The sequence below is a fragment of the Acomys minous genome (genome assembly GCF_964271855.1).
Source record: "Acomys minous genome assembly, chromosome: 5".
Lineage (NCBI taxonomy): Eukaryota > Metazoa > Chordata > Mammalia > Rodentia > Muridae > Acomys > Acomys minous.
In genome coordinates this window covers 124277310-124293872 of record NC_140494.1, presented here as the reverse complement: position 1 = coordinate 124293872, position 16563 = coordinate 124277310, and the positions used below count along the sequence as shown (strand labels likewise).

At 42.3% G+C, this 16563-nt stretch overlaps 1 protein-coding gene across 5 annotated transcripts in view; it reads right to left on the bottom strand.

Annotated features, from left to right (window-relative positions):
- The window catches only part of DPP8 (dipeptidyl peptidase 8), a 48443-nt gene that overhangs the window by 15296 nt on the left and 16584 nt on the right, over positions 1–16563 (bottom strand). For all 5 annotated transcript variants that reach the window (XM_084783876.1, XM_084783878.1, XM_084783877.1 and 2 more), the window contains exons 8-15: positions 14666–14794; positions 13979–14040; positions 10572–10672; positions 9703–9880; positions 8715–8874; positions 4413–4492; positions 1887–2039; positions 1512–1647 (exon numbers count right to left, since the gene is read on the bottom strand). In XM_084783876.1, coding sequence (XP_084640002.1) covers positions 1512–1647; positions 1887–2039; positions 4413–4492; positions 8715–8874; positions 9703–9880; positions 10572–10672; positions 13979–14040; positions 14666–14794 — 999 coding nt within the window. The remainder of the gene's footprint in view (positions 1–1511; positions 1648–1886; positions 2040–4412; positions 4493–8714; positions 8875–9702; positions 9881–10571; positions 10673–13978; positions 14041–14665; positions 14795–16563) is intronic.

The window sequence follows — 16563 nt, the reverse complement described above, 5'->3', positions numbered from 1 at the left end:
CGATCTGCCAGTCTCTGCCTCCTGAGTAATAAGTCTACTCTTAAATAAATCTTTAAAAGAAAAGAAACAAGTCTATTCTCTACATTTAAGAAATTCTAGGGCGAGCGTGGTGGCGTACGCCTTTAACCCCTGCACTCGGGAGGCAGAGGCAGGTGGATCTCTGTGAGTTCAAGGCCAGCCTGGTCTACAAAGCAAGTCCAGGACAGTCAAGGCTACACAGAGAAACCCTGTCTCAAAAAACCAAAAAGAATAAAAAAAAAGAAAGAAAGAAAAAGAATTCTAGGGGCTGTTAAGGAATTGGTGGCACACACACTGACACATTTAATCCCAGCAGTAGGAAGGAGACAGAGGCAGGAGGATATCTGAGTTAGAGGCCAGACTGGTCTAGCCTTTATGGGTGTAAGCACACACGCACGCACTGGCACATATATGCACGGGCACACAAACACTGTGATAAGGGATCTTTTCAGTTGTGAATGAATCTCTAGGCATGCCTATGAGGGAATTTCTAGGCTAGGTTAATTGAGGAAGACCCATCCTAACAGTGGATGCCATCTCAGGCTGTGGCCCCTAACAGGATAAAAAGGAGAAAAGTTGAGCAGCTGAGTCTCTCTCTCTTTGCTTTCTGACTATGGGTGCCATGTGACCAGTCACCCGAAGCTCCTGCTACCTCAACTCCCTTCATTTTGGATTCTACCTTGTACGGTGAGTCACAATAAACCTTTCTATAAATTGCTTTCGTCATATCAACCTGTAAAGTAATTAATATAGAAAGTCAGCATTTGCCGGGCAGTGGTGGCGCACGCCTTTAATCCCAGCATTTGGGAGGCAGAGGCAGGTGGATCACTGTGAGTTCGAGGCCAGCCTGGTCTACAAAGCGGGTCCAGGACAGCCAAAATAACAGAGAGACCCTGTCTTGAAAAACAAAACAAACAAACAAACAAAAAAAAAAAAAAAAAAGAAAGAAAGAAAGGAAAGCCAGCATTTGAGAAACAGATCACAAAAGTAAATCAGCTCATGCCTGAAATACCAGCACTTAGGAGGCCAAGGCAGGAGGACTTCTAAGGTCAAGGTTAGCCTGGGTTCCATAGTACGGCCAAACTTGGGCTACAGAGTGAAAGCCTCTACGTCTACAGTGCTCTCTGCTCCCTCAGTGACCAACGGTGCTGGCTACTATTAAGATGGCCACTGTAAGGACTTGAAAGTTCCAGAAAGCACCCAACCAGTGATGCCCTAAAGCGTCAGCTCTGCTCAAAAGGTCCTACTGGTTTAGGCTCTCTAAGTCTGCCTGTCAGAAAGGCTTTCCAGACATGCTTCTGCCTGGACGAGAGGCGGCCCGGCTCATTCAACAGTGGACAGAAGAGGAAGTGAGGTCCACATGAAGCCCAGCAGGTCCGGGGCAGGCAGGACGGAGCAATGGGAGGACAGCTCAGGAGACACGGACACAGGACAGTGGCACAGAACACTGTGGTACCAATCCTAGTTAAGCCCGGGTTCAAGGGAAGGGGTACCTGCTGAATCCAAAATGGTGGCCCAAAACTCCTTTGTTTTACGAACGGGGTCATCTTCAGGACTGGAGAGTTTGTAGAGGGACACACAGTGTGGGTTCTTCTGGTTGCTGTACTTACTTATAAAGAAGTCACAATGCTAAAGAAAAGACAGACAACAGCTGCTTTCAGGCAAAGCAAGGAAGGCTACCTGTACTTACACACCCCAATGCTGGGGCAATAGGACAGTGAGACTTTGACAACTGATGTACACACACATGCTTTTCCTAGACAAGGCTTCTGTGGGCCAATGCCACCAATTTTCACATTACTCAAAAGGAATGTTATGTGAACACAGGCTTTGCTGTGACAGGATCCCTCGCAGCTGGGACACAGTACCCGGCTGAGGCAGCAGGAGTGCGAGTAGCCGCGGTCAGTCAGCCTCACCACTTCGCCAGGGTTTGTGTAACTGGTCACATACAGGTGATGCTCCAAAGGAGAGTCTTTGGTGCCTTCAAAGTACACCAGCTTTCTGGCTTCATCAACCCAGATCTGCAAAAATCACAGCACAAATCAATACTGGCACACTTCTGACGAGGCCAGTGACACAGATCTTGTACACAATCTCCCGAGTCCTCTGACTTGGCTACTTTTGTCTTTATTTTGCTACTAATGATAATGTGAGCCAGTTTTGCTTATGGCTAAAACCAGATCTTATGCAGAAAGTAAAGGGCTGAGTTACATACTTTTGGGATAATGTCCTGATCGACTGTGCTGTGTATTTTCCTTACAATAAGACAACTATTTCCTTATAGAATATCCCTCGGGGGAAATACCCTACATTATACCCAGTGCCCGCTTGGAAGGGATTAACTTTATTTCTCTCTGAAGTCAGCGCAAGGTTAGTTTAGTGCTTTTTTAGATCTTTCCTACATATTTGCAAAAGCATTTTATCTATCGGGTTGAAAAATAACTGGAACCAAGCAGCCTGAGCCACACTGTAGATTATAAGTAGGTAAGGGCAAGATTTATTGTAAGTACCGACACTGGATAAGATCTGGACAATTTGGAACTGAATTCACTAAAAACCTCCCCAAATTACCAATCTAAATCAGTGGTTTTCTTTCATTTTTCTATTAGCCTACTGATAATCTATTAGAATTTAAAATGTTTTATAGAGATATAGGAGATTTCTAAAAGCATTTTAAATGCCCTTCTCTCACACGTACTCCCACACGCCCTTCATTATTAGCTTTGTAAAGTAGATGCATCCATTCCTAAATAAATACAGTTGCCATAGGCAACCAACATTCAAGAATCTCCCCCCCCCCCAAAAAAAAAAGAATCCTCACAGGCATGTGTTAGCTCTCCAGAAGGTCAGGCTGATTTTACCACAGACGCGGTGGGGACTCAGGCCTTCCTACTCTGTCCTCATGCCCATCTGCATGGATCTTTTCTGTTTCATGTAAGCACTTATATTCAGTAGGGTTAGACTTTCTAGGGACATTGGACAGGTTGATTGCTGGGTCCTACACCCAGTTTCTTGGAAGGACTGGGTTGAGCTAAATCTGCACTTCTAACATGGCCCCATGCGATCTGCATGCTCCACTCTTGGTTGGGACCTCACTTTGAGTATCACTGAAACAGAAAGAGTAACCCGAGCTCAGGCCTGAAGGCTTGACTCAGTTGTTGCTGTGAGAAGGCTGAGTGGGACAGTGACTCGTAAAAGCTGAGGAGGTAAAAGGCAACATAAAGACAAAAAAGCAGAGCAAACATATAGAGGAAAAGAGGAAGGATTTGAGAGGAACAAACAGGTCACAAAAATTAGAGTGACATGAAAAACTGATGCACACAGGGCGAACAGGAGAGTCATTTAGGTTGCCCAAATAATTCTTCTGCTCATACAAATTTGGGTTTTATGTCAGTATCATCTAGTAGCTCTTAACTCCAACTACTACAATTCCTGGAATTAAAAAAAAAAAAAAAAAAGTGGGGCTGGAGAGATAGGTCAGAGGTTAAGTGCAATGACTGCTCTTCCAAAGGTTCTGAGTTCAATTCCCAGCAACCACATGGTGGTTCAAAACCATCTATAATGTGATCTGATGCCCTCTTCTGCAGATAAAGCATTCATATACAATAAATAAATAAACATTTTGTAAAAATAAGGTTAAATCTGTGAGATAAGATAAACAGGTGGATGAAACAAAATTTCTATCTCAGACATGCTAAATACAATTTCCAATGTAAAAATATTAACAGTCTATCATGTCTAAAAAGCATTTTTCAGGTTATTTGCTAACTCACAACTTTGTTAAGCCCTAAACATACAAACTGTTTCCTCACTAAATGGCAATAATATATTTGAAAATGGTAATCTTGGGCTGGAATGATGGCTCAGTGCTTAAACACAAGAAGAGCATGGAGCTCGGAGCTGTTTCTGCCTCTAGTTCCAGGGGATCTGATGCCCTCCTCTGGCCTCCCCAGGCACCCGGCACGCATGTGGTACAGACATGCATGCAGTCAAAACACCCCCACACAAAAAACATAATAAAATAATTGAAAATGGCAGTCTTTAGTAACTACAATATATCTTATGACTACAGCCATCAAACAGGTGAGCTTTATAATTTAAAATTTAAAAATGTAAAGACAGGGTCTTACTAGATAGCTCTGGGTGTCCAGAAACTTGCTATGCAGACCAGGCTGCCCTAAACCTCAGAGATTCACCTGCGTCTGTCTCCCAAATACTGGAAGTAAAGGTGTGCATCACCACATTTTGGTTAAACTAAGACTTCCCTTTGTGACAACTTGCATTCCTCTAGGCCCTGAGTGAATATTATAAAACACTGCATTATTCCTTTTGTTCTGCACTGCACACACAGGGAAGAGGCTGACCAAACATATCAGTAAGATAAAGAGACGTACATTGGATCCATGACGGCCAAGAACTTCCCATTCACCACTGGTGATCACTATTTCCTCTTTGATAGGACACTTGAAATCACCTGAAGAGGAATACAATCAAAATTCAGTACTTTATTCCAGATCATAAGCAAATGAAACAATGTAGAAAAGATTTCTAAACTGTCTTTCCCAAAAAGCTGCAATAAAACAAAAGCAAAAACAAAATCGTCACTGCTGGGTCTGTGCTACTGAAGCTGTTTTGGAGCTAGAGAAGTGCAATGGTTGACAATGTTGCACTGAATTGAGCTGTTTCAAATGGTTACTAAAAATCACAGCTAAGAACCTGAGCTAGGCCGGGCACAGACACCCTTACTGCTGCCCCTTGAGAGGCAGGGGCAGGGGGGTCTCTGAGTTCGAGGCCATCCTGGTCTTCATAGTGAGTTCCAGGACAGCCAGGGATACACAGTAAGACCCGTCTCAAACAAATAAGAAACCCAATGACAAATCCAAGTTAGGAGTTTTAAAAATATTCATGAATAATGAAAACAACAACAACAACAACAACAACAACAAAACCCAAAACTAACAGACAAACAGCTCATGCAGAAATCATGAAACTAGGACAATAGATCCTTTTCATTTGTTTGTTTGTTTTTCAAGACAGGGTTTCTCTGTGGAGTCTTGCTGTCCTGGAACTCACAGAGTCTGCCTGCCTCTGACTCCAGAGAGCAAAACGCAGATTGAGACAGGGTTTCACTAGGTACCCCTGGATGGCCTGGAATTGGCTACATAGACCTACTGTTCCAGAACTCAAAGTGATGCACGTGCTCCTGCCTCCTGAGTTCTGGAATCAAAGGAGCGTGTCACCACATCAGCTCAAAATAGATTCTTATGGTAAAGCCAGAGAGGAAGGCCCGGCCTTCTTGGATAGTGATCCAACATGGCGGTTTACTAAGCTGACAAGACATTAGTTCAATACATTTAACAAACCACTTTAAAAGCAAAGAAGAAAAATTGTAATGCAATTCTTTTTCATTTGCCAAAAAATAAGTTGGCTGTTTTTAAGCACACTAATATCAAATGCAGCACGTGCTGCATGGAAGCCTGTCTGGATGGGGTCTCCTCACAGGAAGAGACTGAAGACGAGAACTCACTGCTCTCCTCCAGCTGCCTAGATCTCTAGCTGTACAGAGTCACAGCTAAGGATGCTGAGTTAAGGAACCAGTTTAATTTTTTTCTGAGATATAGAATGCAGCTTGCTATTTTATGAACAGGAAATGAAGCGTATGTAACATGTCTCTACAGAGCAACCAGAGTTTCACATAGCCATGAAAGGGAGAAGACAAGACAGAAAAAGAAAAATCAAGTGAACAGCACCTGGGATGCAGAGGCAGGGGGATCTCTGTAAGTTAGAGGCCAGCATGGTCTACAAAGCAAATCCAAGTCGGCCATGGCTACACAGAGAAACCGTGTCTCAAAAAACCAACAAAACAAAAACAAACAAACAAACCCCCTCAAAATCCCCAAGTGAACATAATTTCAAAGTATAAAAACTGAGATGGAGCAAGTAAAAAAAATATTATGTATATATGATACATTCATACATATATATACACATATATATGTGTATATATATATAATATATCCAAGCAACATGGGAAAACAGGTGCTGATGGGAGCAGGGATCTCATTCTGATGTTGATATTGACTGAGTAATAACACATTTTAGATACCTTATTGCTTTAAAAGTATTGTTCTTTATTCGTTCTTTATCTTGAGTGAACCTGCTCCTGAGCAACAGAGGAACTAGTAAGGCAATTTTAAGTCCACAGCTAAGCTAAACTGATGCCCATGGAAAGAAATTCCCTGTTTGGAATATATAAGACCTTGCCTAGCTTTAAAGGAAAGTGCATAGTCCTATATAGTATGACATGCCTCTTCAGGCTGAGCTCGGTGCCCACGTGTGATGCTAGCTACTCAGTCTTCTCAGCCTGTCTCAAACTAAAACCCAAGACAGGCAGGGATGTAACTCAGTGACAAAGTCTTATGTTCAACCTCCAGTACAGTACGTATGTGTATAAAAGAAAGAACCGAAATGGAAGATACTACTTTACATCTATTGGAGTGGCTATTAAAAAATAAACCCACTCTGGGCAGCGGTGGCGCACGCCTTTAAACCCAGTACTTGGGAGGCAGAGGCAGGCAGATCTCTGTGAGTTCGAGGTCAGCCTGGTCTACAAAGTGAGTTCAGGACAACCAGTGCTACATAGAGAAACACTGTCTCAAAAAACAAATAAACAAACAACAGAAAACAAACCAAAAAAATGCACACAACCCCCCTCCCCAAACTCAAAAACCTAAAAACAAAAACTAAAATAAAATAAATAGTATTTTATAATAAAAAATAAACAGTATAATAACGCACACCTTTAATCCTAGAACTCGGGAGGCAGAAGCAGGTGCATCTCAGTGAGTTCAAGGCCAGCCTGGTCTAGAGAGTGAGTTCCAGGACAGCCAGGGCTACATAGTGAGATCCTGTCTTTAGAAAACTAAGATAGGGGCTGGAGAGATGGCTCAGAGGTTAAGAGCACTGACTGCTCTTCCAGAGGTCCTGAGTTCAATTCCCAGCAACCACATGGTGGCTCACAACCATCTATAATATGATCTGATGCCCTCTTTTGGCCTGCAGGTGTACATGCAGACAGAACATTGTATACATAATAATAAATAAATCTTAAAAAAGAAAAAAACTAAGATAAATAAAATAAACTCACAACAACAAAACCCAATAAAACATACACACATGAAAGCAAGAAAACAGAAAATAACAAGTATTGTCAAGGATATAAAGAAATAAAACTTGAGCTAGGTATAGTGGCATACACCTGTAATCTCAGCACATGGGAGGCTGAGACAGGATTGTAAAGAATTGGAAGGAAGCCTGAACTACAGAGTAAGAAAGAGAAAATCTTGTCTTTTATTTTATTTTATTTTTTTGGTTTCTCGAGACAGAGTTTCTCTGTGTAGCCTTAGCTGTCCTGGAATCACTTTGTAGACCAGGCTGGCCTCGAACTCACAGAGACACACCTGCCTCTGCCTCCCAAGTTTGGCATTAAAGGCATTTGCCACCATACCCTGGAATGAAAATCCTGTCTTAAAAAAAGAAAAAAAAAATCTGGGGGCTGGAGAGAGAGCTCGGCAGTGAGCAGTGAGGAGTGTCCTTGCAGAGGCCCAGGTTTGCTCCCCAGAACCTATGTGGCAGCTCACAATCATCTGAACCGTCAGCTCCAGAGTATCTAAGCCCTCTTCTGCCTTTTACAGGCGCCAGGCCTGCATGTGGTACACAGGCATACATAGAGGCAAAACGTTCATACATGTAGAAATTAAATAAATTAAGCATGCCCTCTAAACCTAGATAAGCAAACCAAGACCCCTTGCATATTGCTCCTAGGATATAAAAAGTGTAGCCCTTACCACTAGTTTGCTATAGAGTATACGAGTCACTGCGCCACTGCACTTCCTGCAGCTGTACCCAAGGAGACCACGCGTGGTTGTAGCAGTGCCACTCTGCCACCCAGGTCTCCACCAGGGAACACGGGATATGCGGTGGCACACGCCCATAATCCCAGCAGAGGCGGAGGCGGGCAGATCGCTGTGAGTTTGAGGCCAGCTTGGTTTACAAAGTGAGTCTAGGACAAACCGGGCTACACAGAGAAACCTGGTCTCAAACAAACAAACAAAACAGCAAAGAACTCTAATGAAGGCAAACATATCTTAAAAACAGGTATTCCAGCTGGGCGTGGTGGCGCATACATTTAATCCCAGCACTCGGGAGGCAGAGGCAGGTGGACCATCACTATGAGTTCCAGGCCAGCCTGGCCTACAAAGCAAGTCCAGGACAGCCAAGGCTACACAGAGAAACCCTGTCTCGAAAAAAATCAAAAAATTGTGTCATTAAAAAAAAAAAAACAGGTATTCCAATAACTCAGTGATTACCCGTTATTAATAGCTTATTGTGTCTTCATTGAAAACTCGCTCTTTTTTTCATGTGCCGAGACTTGTGCTTCAGCTAATATAGTTATTAAGTTTTACTGACACAAGTCCTGATGCTTATAAAGATTACAAAAAAGACATTATGGTCCTGAGACAGCTCTGACACTAGGTCTGTTGCCCTGAGTTTGACCCTGGAAATCATACAGTAGAGGGACAGAACTATGACACGAGCTGTCCTCCGACGTGCACATGCTTGCTCTGGGATGCAATATGTAAAACAGATGAACTATAAAGGCATCAAATGCATACACAGTAAGTGAGGCTTCTTACTTGGGGCAGGCAGTCCACCACTGGATCGCTTGTATTTGCTCTCCTTCAAAGTGGATGTGATTTTATACAAATGCCGAAAACCTGTTTTGCATTCAGAGGCAAAAATAAACTCAATTTCATCTTCATGAGTTTGAGGAAAAACATGAAAAATATCGTGGATCTGCAAAATGAATAGCTTAATTTACTATATGCATTAATAAACATACTGAATAGATAACCAAATGAGAGAAGAAAGGGTTACTTTAAATATAGGCAGTGCTTAGTGTGGAATATACGGTACACTTAACAACAACAGGTTTTGCCTGGGCTTTTCCATTTGTTTTACTGTAGACATTGATTTCACACACTGAGAAGTCAACATTTCCCAATGGAAGAAAGCAAAAAGAACAACATGTCCGAGCTGCTGCTTTCCGTCTCCTTAATCTCTGAAGCACATAAAGTTTATGTAACAGTATAAATCTTACTATCCGAGCACGGAGAATAACATGCTTTACTTTGGTTTTCCAAAGAGAAGTATTCTAACACTTGAAGGGAAACAGATGTTCATCTGTTTTGGGTGAATCACAGGAAGCTCACTCTCAACTTCAGACAGACACACAGAGAATGCTTTCATTTTATATCTAATTTTTATGTTAAAATGGAAAATTTAAACTCAGTTAAAAACTAGTATATTTGGTATGGTTTGCTAACTTAAAAGGGAGTTTCTAGAGACAGCTCTTCAAAGTCCTCTCAGAAGCACCGGAGCTGGAGCTGGGGCCGTGGGCCCACTACCTGCTGTGCGCAGAGCCACATCTGTGGTCATTTCTGAGCTGTCACTTCTACTTCTACTTAGGCCGCACACTACTCCATTCTAGAACCATCATCCCAGCTCAAAATGTTCACGGTCCTTTCAACTTAAGGATGCATCCTGCTAGCTTGCTATAGAACATCATCTGCCTGAGTATACTGAGGAAACATGCAGCCAAGTTCAGGAAACAGCAATGCATACGTTTATCCAGATGTCTGTTGTTTCTTCATAGATGATCAGTGGTGTCACAGAGTCAGGAACTGACTCGATGAGTCTCTGTCTGTCCATGGCATCATCTTCTACTGGGATGAATAACTCAGGGGAAATGAGAACGATCTGTAGGTGAGTCTGGGAACGATCTAGAAGGATGGACCAGGCACTGTTCAAAGGAATGAGAAATCAGGAATAAAACAAGCTCTCGGAAAATGAATAATCTTCTGATCTCCCTTAGTACCTATCAGTATTATTATTATTATTATTATTATTATTATTATTATTATTATTATTATTATTATTATTATTATTACTGCTACTGCTACTACTATTAGTTTTGTTTTTCAAGACAGGGTTTCTCTGTGTAGCCTTGGCTGTCCTGGACTCACTTTGTAGACCAGGCTGGCCTCAAACTCACAGTGATCTGCCTGCCTCTGCCTCCCAAGTGCTGGGATTAAAGGTGTGCACCACCACGGCCAGCTTTTTTTCTTTCTTTCTTTCTTTCTTTCTTTCTTTCTTTCTTTCTTTTTTTTTAAAGATAGGATCTCACTATGTGTCCCCTGGCTGGCCTGGAACTCACCATGGAGATCAGGATGGCCTTAAACTCACAGAGATCTGCTTGCTGAGAGCTATGATTGAAGGTGTGGGCCACCACATACAACAATTATCCCTATAATCACAATATATGTGTTTTATGCTTACAGGACTGCAAGCCTGCAAGTTCACAGGGTTCAGGGAAAGGTCTGAGCGGAAAGAGCAATGCCAATTTACATGGGAAGGTAAATCCTACAGCACTGACTTTCTAAAGCTCTGGATCCTAAATTGGTTGTAATGAAGTGACAATTTAACATACGCACTATTTTCCCTCTGGAGTCCATCCAGCTCTGGCAATATATTCAACTCCTTCGAACAGAATCTCAAAAGGTTGAACCAGTTCTTTATCTATGACATCTATAATCTAGTGAGAAGAAAATGGAAAACAGTTATAGAAGACAGAGAAAATAATGTGCTCACTAGTCTACTTATATCAGCATCTTTTCAGACAGGGTACTTAAAAGGGCATGAAGTGGACAGTAAAACAGCAGTCAGTTGGAGGTTTCCTGAGCTGGTGCTTTCTATACCCAGAAAAATCCTAGGACGAGCACTGACAACATGATTTCAAAGTCTTCCATAGGGTTTATGCTAACAAAGCCTTGATAATAAATGACAGGCTCAAGTTTTCACTCACTCTAGGTCTAGAATCTAGGAGAAGTAACAGTCCTTAAATCCCTACCTTAGCTTAAAATATATTTGTGTAATATATTAATAAAATGGACTTGGTGGCAAACATTTTTTTCCTTTAGAAGTTTTATAAGTACAACTCAAAAAATAAGTCAATTGAAAAAAATAGTCAAAGGGTCTGAATAGACAGTCCTTCAAAGACAAGTGGTCACAGGGAGATGTAAACTGAATCACAGTGAGCTATGGCCTCTAAATGGATGGCTGGGACAAACAGCAGGGACAATTACAGGTGTAAAGATGATGTGGAGTAACTGAAACCCTCATATACTGCTGGTGGAGTACAATTTTCAAAGCAGCTTGGCAGCTCCACAAAGGGTTAAATAGAGCATTATCACATGGCCAACCACTGTCCCAAGTATACCCCAGAGAAACAAAGCCATAAGCTTTCAAAAATACTTGCACACAGGCGCACACACACACAGCAGCCTCTCTCTAATCCCTCCTTTTTACTGTTTCAAGAGACACAGTCCCACTATAAAGCCCAAGCTGGCCCCAAACTTTTGATGTTCCTGCCTCAGCCTCCTGCATACAGGCACTGCTGGGGTAACAGGCATGTGTCACTGTCTATCTTCGTGACAGCTTTCCCTTTTGTTGTCTTTGTTTTTGTTTGTTTGTTTTTCTAGACAGGGTTTCCCTGTGTATCCCTGGCTGTCCTCGACTCACTTTGTAGCTGGCCTTGAACTCACAGTGATCCGCCTGCCTCTGCCTCCCGAGTGCTGGGATTAAAGGCGTACGCCACCACGCCCGGCTTGACAGCTTTCATTTTAAGAGCAAAAAGAATGAACAACCCAAATACCCATCACTGATGAATAGATAAATAAAATGTGGTATACCACACAAAGAAATAATACTCAGCAATAAAAAGATTCAGAGATGAAGGGGACGGGGAGATGGCTCAGTTGCTTTGTCTGTGCCTGACAAGCATGAAGCCCTGAGTTTGGCCTCCAGTCCCCGTGTGAACAGCAGGCAGGGTGGCACTGTGTGTCTCTGCGTGGGGGAAACAACAGGAGGAACCTGAGGCTTGCTGGCTGGTCATCCAGTCTAGCCAATCAATGAGTTTCAGGTGCAGTGAGAGACTCTATCTCAAAAACTAAAGTGAAGGCTGGAGAGAGGGCTTAATGGTGAAGAAAACTGGCTGCTCTCCCAGAGGATCTGGGTTCAATTCCCAGCACCCATGTGGTTCTTACTCTCTGTAACTCCACAGGACCTAATACCCTCTTCTAGCCACCAGGCACACATGTGGTACACAGGCAAGGATTCAATCAAAACACCCATACACAAAAAATATTTTAAAGATAAACAACAACAAAGCAAAGTGAAAGCCAGGCATGGTGGCACACGCCTTTAGTTCCAGCACTCTGGAGGCAGAGCCAGGCAGATCGCCGTGACTTTTAGGCCAGTCTAGTCTACAAAGCAAGTTCAGGACAGCCAAGGCTACACAGAGAGACCCTGCCTTGGAAAAACAACAACAACAACAACAAAACAAACAAACAAACAAACAAAAAAACGAAGTGAAGACTGATCACAAAAAATACTTGACATTTGGGTTCCAAGCATTTGCATTTACTGCCCCCACCCCTAGCACATACACAATAAAAATAAATAAAAACAGCTCTACACAGGCTAGAGCTGTAGCTCATTAGTAGAATGGTGGCACCACTGAGGCCTGAGTTAGATCTCTTTAGCAACACACACACACACACACACACACACACACACACACACACACACACACCAATGCATGATGCAAATAGATAAATAGATGGACTTTGAAAACATTAAACTAAGACACCAGGCAATATATTGTATGATTGTGTTCATGTGAATGCCCACAACAGGCACGTCTACAGTGGCTGCTGAGACCTGGGGGACGATAGCTGGAGGGTGAGGTGTTTCTCTATGAAGTAATGATAATGCTCTAAAATAGACTCTGGGTCCCACCTCTTGTGACTACATAGGAAGTCACTGAGTTTTAAACTTTAACAAATGAACTGTATTGTACATAAATGATATCCCAATAAGGCTATATCTTTAATTTTTAATTTTTTTTTCAAGACAGGGTCTCTTTGTGTAGCCTTGGCTATCCTGGACTCACTTTGTAGACCAGGCTGGCCTCAAACTCACAGAGATTCTCCTACCTCTGCCTCCATAATAATTTTTAAAAAGGTCTTGAAAGAGAAAAAATTTTTGTTTTGTTTTGTTTTGTATGCTTTTACATTTATTTTTAGGTATGTGCGTGTCTATATGTGGGTACATGCACATGAGTGCAGGTACTCAAGGAAATCAGAAGATGACATCAGAGCCTCTGGAGGTGGAGTCATAGATGGCGGCAAGCCTTCTGACATGGGTGCTGGGAATGGAATTTGGGTCTTGCACAAGAACAGCAAATGCTTTTAACCACTGAGCCATCCCTCCAGCCCCTCTAAAATCTGCATTTTAACTGATCTTGTGATCATGTCAAATGGAAAGCAGCAGTACAAGAGAAATATGGGTATTCAATCCACCACAGATGTGAGGTCCACCCATCATGGAAGGTAAAGCACTGTTTTACACTGATTGAAAAATTGATAGAAGCAAAGAACAAAACCCATTTGCAAGGAACAAAGATGTGGTTGTGTGGGGCCTGCATGTGTGCAGAGGCAGAAGACTTGTTCCCGCCTCAGATTTATTTTTTTGAGACGCTGTTTCTCATTGGCCTGGAGTTCACTAAGCAGCCTAAGCTAGCTGGCCAGAGAGCCTGGGGCCTGCCTGTCTCCACTGCCTCAGTGCTGGGATTACAAGCACACTACAACAGCCAGCTTTTTAATGGGGGTTCCAGGACTGAACACAGGTCCTTACCTACCCCTCTCCTCGGGCCTACCATGAGTGCTTTCAAGGGAGAAGATAAGGTCAACTATCAATCATGACCCACAAATGTCTCAGCAAGTTCAGCAAGCAGACGAAGAAAAGTGCGTCACAGCAGTGTTCGGAGCCTCACACTTACCGCTCCTTCAGCATCCACAAGTATCTCTGACATCTTGAAAGTGACCTTTGGGTTTGCTGTGCCTTTAGAAAGAATATAAATAATAATAATGCCCAGAATTACTCCAGCCAACTGCTTCAGATCAATGACCTTCAGACTGTAGTTAAGTTAGGGATGCTGTATACAGCTGGGGCTTTATTGTGCAAAAATCTTAGAACCTATCTCAGATTCACATGGGAGCAAATAGGAAAGAGGCTAAGAAACCTAGAGTCAGTATGAAAGCACAGGGGACTTGTCTACCATTTATGTAGTTGAAATGTTTGCAAGCAGCAAAATGGACAAAACCTCACCTACTGATTAAGAACAAAACCACATAAAAGTCTCTGACATGGACGGACACCTTCCTGCCGAGCCCCTAAGCCTGAGTTACTAGTTTTACGGGCACACCCACCTCTGAGAGCAAGTAAGGATGCCAAGGCTGTGCTCAGTGAACAAACAACCTTGTCAAAAGCTATAGATGATCAAGCTGACTACACATGGGAATGACTGCAGTTTTGGTTTTGAGACAAGGGCTCATCTTGCAGTCTAGGCTGACCTGGGACCCCAGACAACCCCCCTGCTGCCACAGGCTTCCAAGCACAGGACCGCAAGCATGGGCCACCACACTCAGAGCAGGAAGTGAATAAATAACAACAGTGACTACGATACCTGTTTTAGGGTAACGGAACGAGTCTGCCCTCCTGGTTTCCAGCATGGGGGACGTAACATGAATGATCTCCACCTCAGACTCATCATTTTCTTCATAGAGAATTCTAAGAATTTTGCCTCCACTAGGAGCTTAAAAGGAATTTAGGTATTAGAATTTTAGAATAATTATTGCAGAATACTCTTGACTCACAATTCCTTCTAAAACTGGGTTTTTCAGTAAGAGAAATAATTTATGCATTAGACCGCGATTATGAATTAGTGGTGACAGGGGCTGAATCCGGGTCCTTGAACATGCTGGGCTAGCACTCTGCATGGGGCTGCACTCCCAGCCTGTGCTGCCTTCAAAACAAAAATTTTCAATTACACTTACTTATTCACTGTGGTGTATGTGTGTGTGTCTGTGTGTATACATAGGCCTTATTACTGGTTTACAGCTAGAAGTCTGAACACTCTAATAGAACATGAAAATTTTTATTTAAATGTATCAGAGATTGGGACATTTTATTTTATTTTTAATATTTATTTATTTATTTATGTATACAGTGCTCTGCCTGCATGTATACCTGCGGGCCAGAAGAGAGCATCAGATCACATTATAGATGGTGGTTGTGAGACACCATGTGGTTGCTGGGAATTGAACTCAGGACCTCCAGAGGAGCAGTCAGTGCACTTAACACTCTGGGCCATCTCTCCAGCCCAGACATTTTATTTTAAAATGTAAATGTTTTGACACAGTTACACAGAACAAGATAGTGAAAATCATTCAACAGAACTAAATTCTTTAGCATCTTCTAGTGACCTCCAAGTTTCTTCTACTAGACTTAAAGATTATTTTGGGGGGAGGGAAAAAATGTAAATGTGTGTGTTAACATATATACACACCTATATACAAATATACAGGGGAAACATTTTGAAGAATTTTGACATTATATACCTTAAAATATATTTTGTTGCAGAGGCAGGCGGATTGCTGTGAGTTCAAGGCCAGCCTGATCTACAAAGTGAGTCTACGATAGTCAAGGCTACACAGAGAAACCCTGTCTCAAAACAAACAAATATATATATATATATATATTGTTTTGTTGAAGGAGATTTAATACAACATAATATTTCCTATAAAATGCTAATAGTCTAGATGTTTTAAATGGTTTATGTGAAAATCTTGTTCTGAATAATTATGGAAAAACATCTACATTTTAAAATAAAAGTCCAAATCTAAGACAAAGATTAAAATATGTATTTTTCATTGCCCTATAAAGAAATGGTCAGACTGCTAGCTGTAAACCAATAGTGATGTCAAAAAATTTATTAATGGGTCCTGGCCAGCACTTAAGAGCACCAGCTGCTCTTCCAGAGGACTCAGCTAGGTCCCATGCACCTATGCAGCTGCTTACAACCATCTGTAACTTCAGTTCCTAGGATCTGATCCCTTCTGGCCTTTGCAGGCCCCAGGCACACAGATGGCACATGAATACACATGCAGGCAAACACTCACACACATAAAATTAGGAGTAAATAAATCTTAAAAAATAAAAAACGAAGCAGAGAAAAAAGTATCAAAGTAAATAACACCTAAGAAATACTGCTTCAGCTGGGCATGGTGGTGCACGCCTTTAATCCCAGCACTCGGGAGGCAGAGGCAGGTGGATTGCTGTGAGTTTGAGGCCAGCCTGGTCTACAAAGTGAGTCTAGGGCAGCCAAGGCTACACAGAGAAACCTTGCCTTGGGGGAGGGGGGGAGAAAGAAAGAAAGGAAAAGAAGAAAAGAAAGAAAGAAAGAAAGAAATACTGCTTCATGAATTGTTTCTAACTTTGCCCACAAAACATATGCATACTTTACATTAGGCCACACCTGACTGTAATTTAATTTCTCGCTGAACTGTGGTTAGACAGTGTGTT